Genomic DNA, 14152 nt, shown 5'->3' on the forward strand with positions numbered 1-14152 from the left:
AGGCCGCGGGGCCCCGCCAGGGAGGGCCGAGACGGCCGCCCCTCCCCGCCCCGCCTTTCAGGGCCCGCCTCCGCCTGCGCGCCGGACCCCCTGCCGGGACTCCCTCTACAGCTCGGAGCCTCACCGCAGCTTCCCCGACGCCACCGGGAGATCTGTCTCCCTCTCCCGCAAGCCGCTTCCTCCTCTGCCCCGCCCTCCAGTGGGTAGCCCCGACCCTGGCCGTCGGGTGCCCGCCCTGCTGAGGATGCTCCTCTTTTCCCGCCACCGCCTCGCTCCCTGCAGGATCAGTTTAGCTTCCGCAAGGGACACTCCTGAGGGTGGGGCGTGCGTGAATTTTATGGGGATACCTAGCCTAGGACTGGGGTCCTTGAGCGGCCGGAAGTCTCCTGTCTCTAACTGGCCTGGGAACCTGTTCCCCTTGTGGTTGCCAGACTTCGGCAGCACCTGGAGCTCGGAAAAGACCCCCAGGCCCTTGCCGACTCGGGTGGAACTGAGAGCCGGAAAATCAGGGGATTCCTTCCACCCTCCAGGGGCTTGCCCACCCTCTTTCCCTCCCTTCTCCTTCGGCCTCGAGCCTTCTGGCTCGGACAATGGGCTCCTCTGTGCGGCCTAGGGAGGGTGGGGCGGGGTGGGGGTAGGCGGAATTAGGGAGCTGGGAAGGGTTGGGGTGGGGAGTGGGGGGTGAACATCGTGACGGAAGAGGGGCAGGGTCTTAGGATCAGGATCCTCCTGCAGAGATGTGCACTTTGGCAGATGTTTTCTGAGTTCTTTCCTCGCTGCCCCTTCCCCCCCACCCCCTCGTATCGTGTCCTTCTATTTTCGGCTGGCGGAGGGAAGGCATCAGACACCCCACCTCTCCCCCCTAGTCAGATCCCATGATTCGAAAGAGCCTTCCTTCTTATGGGGTGGCGATATGAGTCTCCCAAGATCACTAGGGCTCAAGGCGGTGAGGATGGCTATCTGACGCAGCAGACAAAGAGGGGTAGGCTGGTTAAGAAAGTTCTAGTCTCACCCATCCTCCACTGTGTCTGGGTGTGAAATGAAACCCCTGCGAGGATTTCCCAAGAGAACTGGGGAGGCTTAGGCATAGAAGGGAGGTGCTCTGTTTCTCCTGCACTAGGAAGCCCGGTAGGGAGGAGGGGGGCAGTTCCCAAAGGTGGACGTTTGAGAGGAGGTTGGAAAGCCAAATAGTCCCCAGAGAGGGGCGTGAAGGCATGTGCCACTGCGGTTGGGGGCTGACGTTTAGAAAACATCCCTCCAGTGGATACAGCACCTGTGGGGCCAGGAGGCTGGAGCCTCTGGGTAGTCAGTTGGAGCCGCTGGAGAGGAGGGATCCCCTAGGTGATGAGCTCTTCTTTCACCTCCTCGGAAAGTTAAACTCCATCCTTTCTCCACTCCACTGGGTCTGGAAAAGAAGTGAGAGAAATTGCTCATTTTTCTTGGAGACAAGAAGACCCCTCTGCTCCACTGTGTCAAAGAAAAAAAATTGAGGGCAGCAAACTTGTGATCACCTTCCCAGGAGAGTTAGAGGTAGGGAGCTGGAGTTCATTTCCATCAATGGGTTGAGGGCCCTGAAGTCAAGGAGACTCTCTTGCTTCCTTGTAATTAGTGCTGGGAACTGGGAGAGTGAGATTTTGCTACCCCCTGGTGTCCACTCTGTAAAGGCTGCCCAGTAGCTGGTTACAGAGGCCAGCACTTAGGAAACTTTCATAGAGAAGGTATTATGAATCTTATTCACTTGTTTCAAATCCAACTGACCCATTTCTAGTGTCGGGAAACAGTCTGAACTTTCCCTTACAGAGTCTTGCATTCCTTATACTCAAGCAATTGTTTGGGAAACATTTGGTAGAATTCAAATGTTCCCACAATTAGGAAGTGGAACATAAATTAAACTGGCTCTGGGAGTCCATGCATGCCTGGAAAAAACAGGGATGGATCATTTGTTTTTCTGTGGAAAAATGAGAGCCATTGAAATTTTTTGAGCCTGTGAGGTGATGGAATTTGGATGTGAGGTTTGAGATCCAGTTACTCCTTTCCACGTTTTTTTTTAAACATTTATTATTTATTTTTGAGAGACAGAGATAGACAGATCATGAGCAGGAGAGGGGCAGAGAGAGAGGGACACACAGAATTAGAAGCAGGCTCTAGGATCTGAGCTAGCTGTCAGCACAGTGCCTGATGTGGGGCTTGAACCCATGCACTGTGAGATCATGACCTGAGCTGAAGTCGGACGCTCAACTGACTGAGCCACCCAGGTGCCCCGTTTTTTTTTTTTTTTAATGTGTATTTATTTTTGAGAGAGAGAGAGAGAGAGAGAGAGAGATCATGATTGGGGGAAGGACAGAGAGACCGAGACACAGAATCCTAAGCAGGCTCCAGGCTCTGAGCTGTCAGCACAGAACCTGATGCAGGGCTTAAACTCAGGAGCTGTGAGATCATGACCTGGGCTGAATTCAGATCCCCAACCAACTGAGCCACCCAGGCACCCCCCAGGAGTTATTTTAATCTGTACTAAATGAGAATGGTTTATTTTATTAAGTAAAGTGAATTTGCTTATAATGATTAACCACCCTTTCTCCAAGAATGCAGGCTGTCACCTAAGTGTGTGAATGTGTATGGTATGCATGTGTGTCTGTGTAATAGAGTGTATGTTGATTGTTGATGTATATGTTTTTGGGAGATGTGAAGGGGACAGATGATGGATGGGGGGAGGGGGGAGTTTGGAAAAGCCCAGGCTTCGAAGCCTTCTCTTGCATTCACAAACAGTGCTCACCATATTTCACCAATTTCAAATTCTTTGGAGCTTACCAAACTCCCATTTTACAGATGAACTTCTGGCTTATTGAAGTTAAATAACTTGCTGGAAGTAGCAAGTATAAAAGCCATGATTTGAGCCCAGGCAGTCTGACACCAGTCTTCACGCTCAACCACTAAGTTACAGGGTTTCATCTAAGCTGTCAGAGTCCATAAAAGAAGCACGTTGAACACTACATCACCTTTTCTACCACCTAACCATCAGGTTAAAAAGTGTTTGTTTTTGTAATAGACAGTTATGTAAGAGTGTCTAAAAGTGACAGATATGTTTCTGTGGGTCAAAGAATAAAAATTCTTTTTTCCTGTTTGTTCTAGAAAAAGTAATAGTTAAAATAACCCCCAAGAAATTTCCAGTATGGTTTTTATAGGGAAGTAGTGTTATTGAAACATGAGAGAAAGTGGAAGAAACATTTGTATCTGTAATCTTTATTACCTAAATTGTGTGCACCAAGAGATATAATTGGCGTTCTAGGTGGGGTTGGGGCTAGAGACTCCTCAGTCTTTGTCCATTTGGAGTGGAGCAGTGACCAGGGCTCTACTTTGGTCTCATGCTTCCAGGCAAGGGGGAATTAATGAAGGACCACAAAGGGGGATTTTAGAGACATAAAGGGACAGACTTGAGAGAACATGTTCTTGTTACCTGTGCCTTCCAAGGAAACTGGTGCCAAGCTTTAGTTATTTTAGGATAAGAAATCTGTGTGGTATTTGGTACATATGTTAATTCTGGTTTTTGTTGATTTCCCCCTTCGTTTTAGCTTGATTTTATTGGTAATGTGCCTTTAAAAAGTACAACTTGTTTTCTCTGATCTAGGTGTCATCAAAGTCCATGCCACACCATCTTGCCTGTGCTGGTGTATTAGTTTCCATACTGGTTGACGGTCTCCATTCTTACTTCCTGAGAAGCCATACTCTGCACACACCCTCTCCCCAGGGCATCTTCTAAAAACTCCTATCAGATCCCCTCAACCCCTTCTAATAACTTCTTATTTGCATATGGATCATTTCCTGCCAGTGTCTCTGGCTCTGTCTCTCAGCATTCCCCTCCTGTGGGAAGCTACTAAGTAACCCTCCAGCCATAGTGGCCTTCTTCTAGTTTTTTAAACATGCCTTGCTTATTCCTAATTTGGGGCATTCTTATTATTATCTTTTCCTTCCTCCTGGAGGCTTCTTTTTACAGTTCTAGGGAGCTGGCTCTCATCCTTCGGGATTTTACCCAAGTGTGGCATTTTCAAATCTCTTCCATGACCACCTGGTCTAAAGTGGTCTCTCACCCATCGTCTCTCCCAATGATGTTATTTTGTTTGTTTTCTTCATAGTACATATCTCTTTTTGGTTATGTATTTATTTATGTCTTCTCTCTCATAATAGGTCCACCAGTACCGCCACATATCATTTGAAAATAAGTTCCTTAAAGATAGGAACTTTGTCTATTTTGTCCCTGCTGTATCCTAGATAGTGTCTGACTAGGTGCCAAGATATGTCACAAATCCAGGTGAAAATGGTAAGGGGAGCAGAAAGACCCACAGAACAAGAAAGGAGGTGGGAACCAGTGAGAGGTGAAAAGCAGGCCCACGTGGTGCCTGAGGCCTGCAGTCTGCTGCTGAGCTCTCCTTTCTCCCTGGACTTGCCCCTCACAAGTTCTTTGTTCAGTGGTTGATATTTGCAAGTGGAAAATGCACAGGACAGAATTAAAACCACATGTGGGATGCAGCCACTACGGAAAACATCATGGAGCTTCCCCCCAAAATTAAAAATAGAATTACCACAGGGTCCAGCAATTCCATTTCTGGGTATTTATCTGAAGAAAACAAACCCATGGATTCGAAAAGAGATCTGTGCCCCTATGTTCACTGCAGTGTTATTTACAATAGCCAAGGTATAGAAACAACCTAAGAGATCATCAGTGCATCAATGAATAGAGAAAATGTGTGTGTGTGTCTGAATATTATTCAGCCATAAAAAATGAAATCTTGCCATTTGCTAAAACATGAGTGGATCTTGGGGGAATTATACTATGTGAAGTAAGTTTGAGAAAGACAAATACCATATGATCTCACTTATATGTGGAATCTAAAAAACAAAACCACACACACACACACACACACACACACACACACACACACACACACCCCTGCACAGATACAGAGAACACACTGGTGGTTGCCAGAGGTGGAGGGTGGGCAAAATGGGGGAAGGAGGTAGAAAAGTACAAAATTCCAATTATAAAATAACTAAGTAGTGGGGATGTAATGTACAGCATGTTGCCCATGGTTAATAATGCTGTATTGCATATTTAAGAGTTGCTAAGAGCAAATCTTAAAAGTTCTCACCACAAGAGGGGCACCTGGGTGGCTCAGTCGGTGAAGCATCCAGATCTTAATTTTGGCTCAGGTCATGATCTCACGATTTGAGAGATGAAGCCTTGTGTCAGGCTCTGTGCTGACAGAGAGAGGGATTCTCTCTCCCTCTCTCTCTCTCCCCCCTCCCCCACTCGCACAGTCACTGCCTCGCTCAAAATAAATAATTAAAAAAAATTTTTTTTAATAAATTCTCACCACAAGAAAAAATTTTGTAACTATACCTGACACTAATATAATTATACTTTGGTTAAAAAAAAAAAAGGGGGTGCCTGGGTGGCTCAGTTGGTTGAGCATCTGACTTCAGATTATGATCTCAGGGTTCGTGGGTTCAAGCCTGGCCTAGGGCTCTGTGGTGAGAGCTCAAAGCCTGGAGCCTGCTTTGGAGTCTGTGTCTCCCTCTCAATCTGCCCCTCCCCTACTCACATTCTGTCTCTGTCTCTCAAAAATAAATAAATGTTAAAAAAATAGAAAACCAAAAAACAAATGTGGAATGTCTTCTGGATCACATGTAGATTCATTGAGCTAGATGAATCTTGAGAAAGTATGGCTTGGAAAGGATGTTCTGGAAGGATCCCAAATTCACTTAAGGCCTTTTTTTGATGGACAAAGCCAGAGACTCTTTTATATAGTTGCAGTTCATTTGAAAGTACAGTTTTAGGGGAGCCTGGGTGGCTCAGTTGGTTGAGTATCCAACTTCGGCCTACGTCATGATCTCGTGGTTTGTAAGTTTGAGCCCGGCATCATGCTCGGTGCTGACAGCTCAGAGCCCGGAGCCCACTTAGGATTCTGTGTCTCCCTCTCTCTCTGCCCCTCCCCTGCTCATGTTCTCTCTCTCTGTCTCTCTCAAAAATAAATAAACATTTTTTAAAAGTTAAAAAAAAAAAGAAAGTACAGTTTTAGGGGCACCTGGGTGGCTCAATCAGTTGAGCATCCGACTGTTGATTTCAGCTCAGGTCATGATCTCACAGTTAGTGTGTTCAAGCCCCACATCAGCCTCTGAGCAGACAGTGTGCAGAGCCTGCTTGGGATTCTGTCTCCCTCTCTCTGTTTCTCCCTCTCTCTGTCCTTCGGCTGCTTGCTCTCTACCTGTCTCAAAATAAATAAAAATAAACTTAAAAAAATCTCAAAATAAAAAATATAGTTGTATATTCTGATTTCTTCACATAGCATTGCCCATACACATTCCCCTGCATCAGTGTGGTTTTTGTGTGTTTGTCTTCAGAGTGGTGACTTGATACTTCAGTTAAAGCACTAAGTAGTTGCCTCTCATTTATTTAAGTCATTCTCAATTTTTGGAATTTGTATTATTTCTAACTTTTCTCTGTTGCACGAAGTATAAACATACAGGCACCAATTTCCTCCTCCCCACTTGGAGTTATTTCCATTGAACATATCTTACCAAGTGGAATTATTGAATCAAAGAGCGGGAGCCATTTTATAGCTCTTGTTATTGTCTGGTGAGCCAATATTTGGAGGGCAAGGGTCGTGAAACTCCCTTAAAATATTTAAGAGGTTGAACGCGAAGAACAACTGGATTCAATCTGTGTGGCTCACAGTAACTGGGCATCGGCGAGCTGCTGCAGTGACAGAGATAAAGATTAGTTTCTATATAGAACAATTTAAAATATTTAGAGCTGCCAGAAAATGGCACAGGCTGTCTCCACAGGTAAGTAGATGCCTCCTCTCTGGAAAATGTTAGGCATAATGAGAGAGTTAAAAAAAATTTTTTTTTGTTTTATAAGCTTTCCAGATTTGTATATTTTCGTAGCCCCATTCCTTTGCTCTGAAAGCACGTTTTGTTAAACAAACACTTATTAAGACCTAACACGTGCCAGGTATATCCAGGGCCAGCCCGGACCTTCGCTGGCAGCTCCCGGCAGAGTCCTCCAGGGGCCCGCAATCTGGAAATTACAACAGCATGAAGTCATAGTCCACCCCTCCCCCAGCTACGCCACTGCTAAGCAGGTGCTTGCAGATTTCTCTCCGGCTCCTTGACATCTCCTTTCCTGTGCTCATTGTCTACTTCCAGGCCTCGGCCCATATGTCACCCATTCGTATGACCCGTATCACAAAACTTTCTCTCAATGCTGTTTCATGCCTCCAAACCCACTACCTAACTGATGGATTCCAAGTAATTGTTACATTGTCTTGATTTTTTTATATATATCTGAGTTTAAAATTGGGATTTTTTTTTTAAGAAAATTGGGTTTTTGTCCACAGTATGTGTAATTGGTGGACCATAGCACCTCTGAGTCCACTCACATCACTTCTCCTCGTCACCATGAACATAATGGGTATTTTTTACACATGTTTTACACATCTCTCTCTTCCAGGCAAGCAGCCTGATATATTGAAGGAATCTGTTGCTTAACAATCTGTTGGATTTTTTTTTTTAAGTCACCTACCTAGTAAAATAGAGTCTTAAAGCTCCAAATATGGCCGAGAAGGAAAAGCCCTAGTTGAGGATGAAGACTCAACCATAGTCTCTTGAATTTTACTTTTTCTTGGAGTATACTTTGCCGAATTCTGCTGCCAGTCCCACACTGGCCTCCGGAGAGTCCTGCTCCCCTTTCTCAGATTCTCCAGAATGCAAGTCAGCAGAGTGAGCCACACGGAGGCAGCACCAGGCAGAGGAGGAGGGCACTGAGGATAGAGTTCCAGGTTTTGTTCTGGTGCCAACACCGCCAGCTGTAGGCCGTGGGCCTGAGCCTGGGCCACTGCATCGTCACTGTCCACCTTCCCTTCGAAGGGCTCAGTAAACTCAACAAACATGGGAACCCCAGGAAACATATTTACCAAAGCTCACGGTTCACTGTGTAGATAAACAGTGCAGAAAATGGATGGTCCTGTAGTGTCAATGTGAATTTTAAAAATGTCCTTTTGGTTCCCGGAAAAAAAAATATTCAGAGGGCTACTCTGGCTTTTTAAAATTTATGTTCTCAGATGCCTGGGTGGCTCAGTTGTTTAAGGGTCTGACTCTTGATTTTGGCTCAGGTCACCATCTCATGTTTTGTGTGATAAAAGCCCCATGGTGGGCTCTGTGCTGACAGCAAGGAGTCTGCTTGGGGTTCTCTGTCTCCCCTTTTCCTATGCCCCTCCTTGCTCATGCTCTCTCTCTCTCTCTCTCAAAATGAGGAAATATTAAAAAAATAATAAAAGGGGGTGCCTGGTGGTTCAGCCGGTTGAGCGTCCAGCTCAGTTTTGGCTCAGGTTATGATCTCACAGTTTGTGAGTTTGAGCTCTGCCTGTGTGGGGCTCTGGGCTCACAGTGCAGAGCCTGCTTGAGATTTTCTGTCTTTCCCCTCCTGTGTGAGCGAGCTGTCTCTCTGTCTTTCAATAAATACCCGTTAAAAAAATAATAAAATAAAATTTGTGTTCCTTATATTAAAGATGCAAATCAGAAGCCCAGTTCTTCCTTAAGTTTTTATGTTTAACTTATAAACAAATATAATTTTTAAAAGGTTCTTCAATTTTATCTATCTATCTATCTATCTATCTATCTATCTATCTATCTATTTATCTATCTATTTATTTTTGAGAGAAAGAGGGCCGGAGTGGGTGAGGGGCAGAGAGCGAGAGAAAGAGAAAGGGCGAGAGAGTCCCACGTAGGCTCTGTGCGGACAGTGGGGAGCAGGGCTCAATCTCACGAACCTTGAAATCATGACCTGAGCTAAAATCAAGAGTTGGATGCTTAACCAACTGAGTGACCCATACATTTTAGTAATCACTTTATAAGATCGTATATGATGACTATTTGGTACAATTTATACATGTAGTTAATAAGACTACTTTAAACATTAAAAAATATATTTTATACATTTAACATGTTCCATGTCCTCATAAAGTAGTTCAGTCATCTCGCAAACCAACAAGGCATTCCTGAATACCTAAAACACTAAAAGCTAAACAACTTATAAATATGGTGTTTCAATTTTGTTTCCTTCAATGTTCTAAAACTAATTTTATTTTATTATTTTTATTTTTACATTTTTTCAAAACTAATTTTATTTATTTATTATTTCAAAATATTTTTAATGTTTATATTTCTGAGAGAGAGAGAGAAACAGAGCATGAGCATGAGCATGAGCAGGGGAGGGGCAGAGAGAGGGAGACACAGAATCTAAAGCAGGCTTTTCAGGCTCTACGTGGTTAGCACAGAGCCTGATGCCGGGCTTGAACTCACGAACCACAAGATCATAACCTGAGCTGAAGTTGAACCCTTAAATGACTGACCCACCTAGGCACCCCTCCAAAAATAATTTTAAAGAAAATATACTTCAAATCATCCGTCTAAACCAATAACACATTTTAAATTAACATTGTAAGGCCAACTTATTACTGTAACAGACTAAATTTTCTTAAATACTGCAAAGACCTAAAATACCAAATCTGCACAAATTTCTTCATACAAACATATTAATGCTACATGCTTGATTCTTTTAAATATTTCTATCTTTAGTTTAAAAAGTTCTGGTTGTTAAACTTACCCACTAAGAAGTAACTGTGTTGTCCTAGATGTCTGGGGAACCCCTTACCAAGTGACTTTTTGGAAACATGTTCTCAGTGGCCCAGCAGAGGTTTGGTCCCAAGACTTTTGGGCAGCTCTTCTCAGTCCTCAAACTGTCCCCCTGAGCTCCGCTTCATTGATGCTGCATCATTACTCTTTGCATGGGCCAGTTTCAGAGTCAAAGGCCCCCAAGGTTCAAGTTACACTTCATCTAATTCCTCAACCTACACACGGAAGTCAGATACTCCCACTCAGTTTGCTGTGTAACTTGTTTGGATATAATTAAGCTATTGAAGGATTTATTTTATTCTGAATTCTTTCCACTCTCTTTCCAGCTTCCGGGGCCTCCACTCTTATAGATACTGAAGGGTCTAATTTCTCTTAGTGTTGCCTGACTCTGGTTATAGCCTCAGTGGTATGCCAGGAACATGTAACAGAAGGATTTGTATTTAACAGAGAATGGGTTTGCTTAGTTGGGATGAATGAGGGAAGTGGGAGAAAAATGTTATAGAATCTATTTGAGTCATTATACTTTCTGTTACTGTTGATGATGTTTCAAATGTAGTGTTTTTATTCACCTCCGAAGCCAGATAATCAATTCATGATTGCAGCAATTTATGTGTGTTTGTCTAACGTCTAACTCCAAATTACAGCCCTCTTCAAAGCCATCATGTGTATTGTGCACATGTGGATACGTCCAGGATATTTGGGGGAAAAACAAAAACAAAAATGACAACAACCCAAAAACCAAGAGCTTTTGTGCCCTCTTAAGGCAGTACCTGGGATAAATGGTGAATTACCAGAGAAGGAAACAAACAAGATGAGTTGATGCAGGTGTCTCTTAGATGAGGACATTGAATGATTGAGTGTGATGTTTCTACCAACCAAGATTGACAGGTTGCAGGAGGAGGGGCACGTTTGGAAGCCAGGCAGATCATGAGCTCAGTTCTGAGTGTTTTTCTTAAGATGCCTACAGGACACCGAGGGGGCTATTAACTGCAGGTAGATGGCCTGATGCGCCTGGAACTTGGGAGATCAGGGATGGAGGTAAGATTTTGGGAAGAAGTAAGTGGTAGTTGAAGCCCTGGAAATGTATCAAGTTACTTAAGAGAGTGCTGTTCTGAGAAGAAAAGAGATCTAAGAATAGGACCCTGAAAAACACCATCATTTAAGGTGCAGACAGAGGAAGTGGAGCCTGCCCACAACCCTGGGGAGATGCCAGAGGGGGAGGACAATGTTTTTCTCTCATTTCCAGTGTGTCTTCCTTGGTCAGGAGCACAGGAGTGGCCAGACAGCGATGGTGATGAGCAGAGTATAGTGTGGCAAGGACGCCTGGATGCAGTGAGGGAGCTATACTTGGGGTGGACTAGTGTGGCTGTGGTAGGTCACGGGGAGCTCAGCCTTAAATCTCTTTTTCTAGAAAGCAGGGAAGGGGGCTGGGAGTCAGAAGTGTTAGATCCTCCTCTTTCTCTGCCACTTCACAGTTCTCCAAATATCTTTTGTTTGCTCTGAGCCCTAATCTGTGTAGGAAAGTCTTTTTCTAAATGTGAGAAGGAAGCAGAGTTGGTAAAGGGAAAGTGAGAGACTGCTTCCCTGTTGCGTGTTCATGTGTATCAGTGTGTGTTTGTGTATGTTGTCCACACAGGTACACTTGTGTGAATATGTGTCCCTGTGTATGTATATATGCATGGATGTGTATATCTTATATTAGTATTTCTGTGTACGTATGTGTATAATGTGTGTGTGTTTTTCTCTGAGTGTCTAACAGGAAAAGTATAGAAGTTAAGAGGAAGCATCCAGAAACTTTTATGCCAATTTGATAGAATGATTTTATGTCAATTGAATCCAATAATAAGAAATTTGGCCTTGTGGTTTTTAAGTTTACTTATTTATTTTGAGAGACAGAGAGAGACAGAGAGAGAGGGAGAGAGAGAAGCCCAAGGAGGCTTTTCACTACCAGCAAGGAGCCCCAGGTGGGGCTCAAACTCACAACCTGTGAGATCATGATTTGAGCCAAAGTCAGGAGACAGATGCTTAACCAACTGAGCCACCCAGGTGCCCTGTTGTGTTTTCTATACGTAAATGTTCAATTTCATTTTTCTAGTAATTCACCTTATTGTACTTTAGGAAAGCATCGGTCTGTGGCAGATTACATACAAAACTGCTCCTTTGTCACAGTTAGAGAAGCCCTAATTAGGACCAGATCAAGATTCTTGGAAGGTCCTGATTCTGAAATTCCCAAGGGAGGGAGACCCACTTCAGCAATCTGAGGTTCCTGCTCTGGGTCCTAGAGGTGAGACGTGAGGACAAACAAGGGGGTCAGACCTCAGAGCTGACTGGTACCTGGCGGCACCATCTGCTCTTTCTCCCCTTCCTCTCCTTTATGAAAGATGGGACCCCCCCAGGCAGGCCTCAGTTGGGTGGGCGACAGATCTGCTGCGCCTCCCAGCCCGAGCCTGCTCAGGGTGCGGCCCACGCTCCTGCCTGTACAACACCTGCAGCTGATGCCTGAGAGATAAGAAGGGATTTCCAAACCTCAATACTTTCCTGGGATAGTAACACACACTCAGCGAGGAAGACCTGAATCTCCTATTGCAGCAAAAACAGGGAACTCAGTGAAGATTCTCCTGCCTTTTTTCCTTGGATAATCTGCCCAGGCTGGATCCCTCTGAACTGTCCAAACACAGCCCTTCTGAGGCCCAAACTTGGTTGACATTTGTAACTTTATATTCCTTTTATTTAAAAGGGTCTTCAGGGGCACCTGGGTGGCTCAGTAGGTTGAGCGGCCTGCTTTGGCTCAGGTCATGATCTCATGGTTTGTGGGTTCGAGCCCCTAGTCGGGCTCTGTGCTGATAGCTTGGAGCCTGAAGCCTGCTTCGGATTCTGTGTCTCCCTCTCCCTCTGACCCTCCCCTGCTCACACTGTCTCTCTCTGTCTCTCAAAAATAAATTTAAAAAAACATTAAAAAAATAAAATAAAATAAAATAAAAGGGTCTTCAAAAGTACACATACCTTGGGCCCCCCAAAACCTGGATCTATCTTTGCTGAGGCAGGAAGCTAGATAAGCAGCAGTGAAGGGCCAAAGACAATGACTCCTTTTTCTGCATCATTGGGAGCGTCCATAAAACCCCTTATGGAATTAAGAGTACATGAAGTTGAGTGTGTGGGAGGGAAGTGGAATTTGCCAAGAGGGTAGGATCAGTAAAGAATTGGAAGGCGGAAAAGTAGTAGCGATGTTCAGAGTCTATAGAGCTGGAGGAGGGGGCACGGTGGTGGTGGTGGGGACACCAGGCTGTAGACAATATTATCGAAGTGCACAGAGACCAGTTGACACCAGCTGGAACCAGGCTGTCCTTCTGTTGTGGAGGGACACGGACCATGATGTAAGGAGTGGTCAATTGCTTTTCTTTGTACAGCAGTCTGGGTACCTCCCCGAGGTGAGCTCACATGTAGTTACACACAGGCCGTCCCTTGGCTTAGGTGGCAGTTTTCATGGCCCTTTTTGCAGGATACAGTGGGGGTCTGACAGGTGGTGGCTGATGAGGGGGCCTGAGGCGGGCAGAGAGGCCAAAGCACAAGCTAGCACCCCTTCCCCCAGGTGGAATCTGTGTGATATTCCTCAGACACTCTTGGCTACCCAAGAACAAAGGAAGCGGGTTTAAGGGCTTGTCATGGTGATGTGGGAAAAAAAGGCAAATGGAAAATTACATATCCTTACTACCTGCAGCCCACTGACAAGTCCTTGAAACTGGCAGAGTTACCTCCCTCTAGGAGCTCAGCTGCCTCAAGGATGACACATCGCTGGGGGAAAAAGGGAACCTTAGCTCAACATTCTCTCAACCTCGAGGATCCTGTCAGTCTACTTCCTCTATCTCTCCTATTCCAAGATATATGCTGGCAGTCATGCTCCAAGCTTATGGCCCCCCGATGTACATCAATATATCATACTGAAGTACATAAAGGGTCTCATGACTGAGGTTTTATTAAACAGTAATGAATGGTGTTTCCCTAGCTACAGCTAACCCCTCAGGGTTCTGGAAACGTTGCTTCCAAAGTTCCTTAGAGACTTACTGTGTCCCTGTCCCCCTCCCAACCTGAGGGCATCTAATGAATTACCTGTCAGGACCCCCCAGTGCAGCTCTTCCTGCCCATGGGTCCTGCCTCCATGCTTTAATAAAATCGCCTTTTTGCACCAAACACATCCTCAAGAATTTTTTCTTGGCCATCGGCTCCAGACTCCATGAACCCCACATCACCCCAAAACTTCATCAGTAGCCACACAAGAGAAGGCTTCATGCAGGAAGGTGTTGGGGCCTTTGCAGTGTTTTGTGTACTTGTGGATGATGCCCATCGCGGTGTTGCATCCCTGGGGTTTGGGCTGCACGTGCTGAGTTTCAAACTTCTGAGCTGTGGTCCCCTCACTGGGCTTGGCTCTGACTGGGACCTCCGCCAGCCCCAGCCCCAGCCGCAG

The 14152-nt window shown here is 45.1% G+C and overlaps 1 protein-coding gene across 1 annotated transcript in view; it reads right to left on the reverse strand.

Annotated features, from left to right (window-relative positions):
* Positions 1–14032, reverse strand: part of ARHGEF40 (Rho guanine nucleotide exchange factor 40) — a 32337-nt gene extending 18305 nt beyond the window's left edge. The window contains exons 1-2 of the mRNA XM_029952203.1: positions 13938–14032; positions 348–490 (exon numbers count right to left, since the gene is read on the reverse strand). Of these exons, the coding sequence (XP_029808063.1) occupies positions 348–490; positions 13938–14032 (238 nt within the window). The remainder of the gene's footprint in view (positions 1–347; positions 491–13937) is intronic.
* Between the last annotated feature and the right edge of the window lie 120 nt (positions 14033–14152).

This window comes from Suricata suricatta, chromosome 9 (genome assembly GCF_006229205.1).
Source record: "Suricata suricatta isolate VVHF042 chromosome 9, meerkat_22Aug2017_6uvM2_HiC, whole genome shotgun sequence".
In the NCBI taxonomy this organism is placed as follows: Eukaryota; Metazoa; Chordata; class Mammalia; order Carnivora; family Herpestidae; genus Suricata; species Suricata suricatta.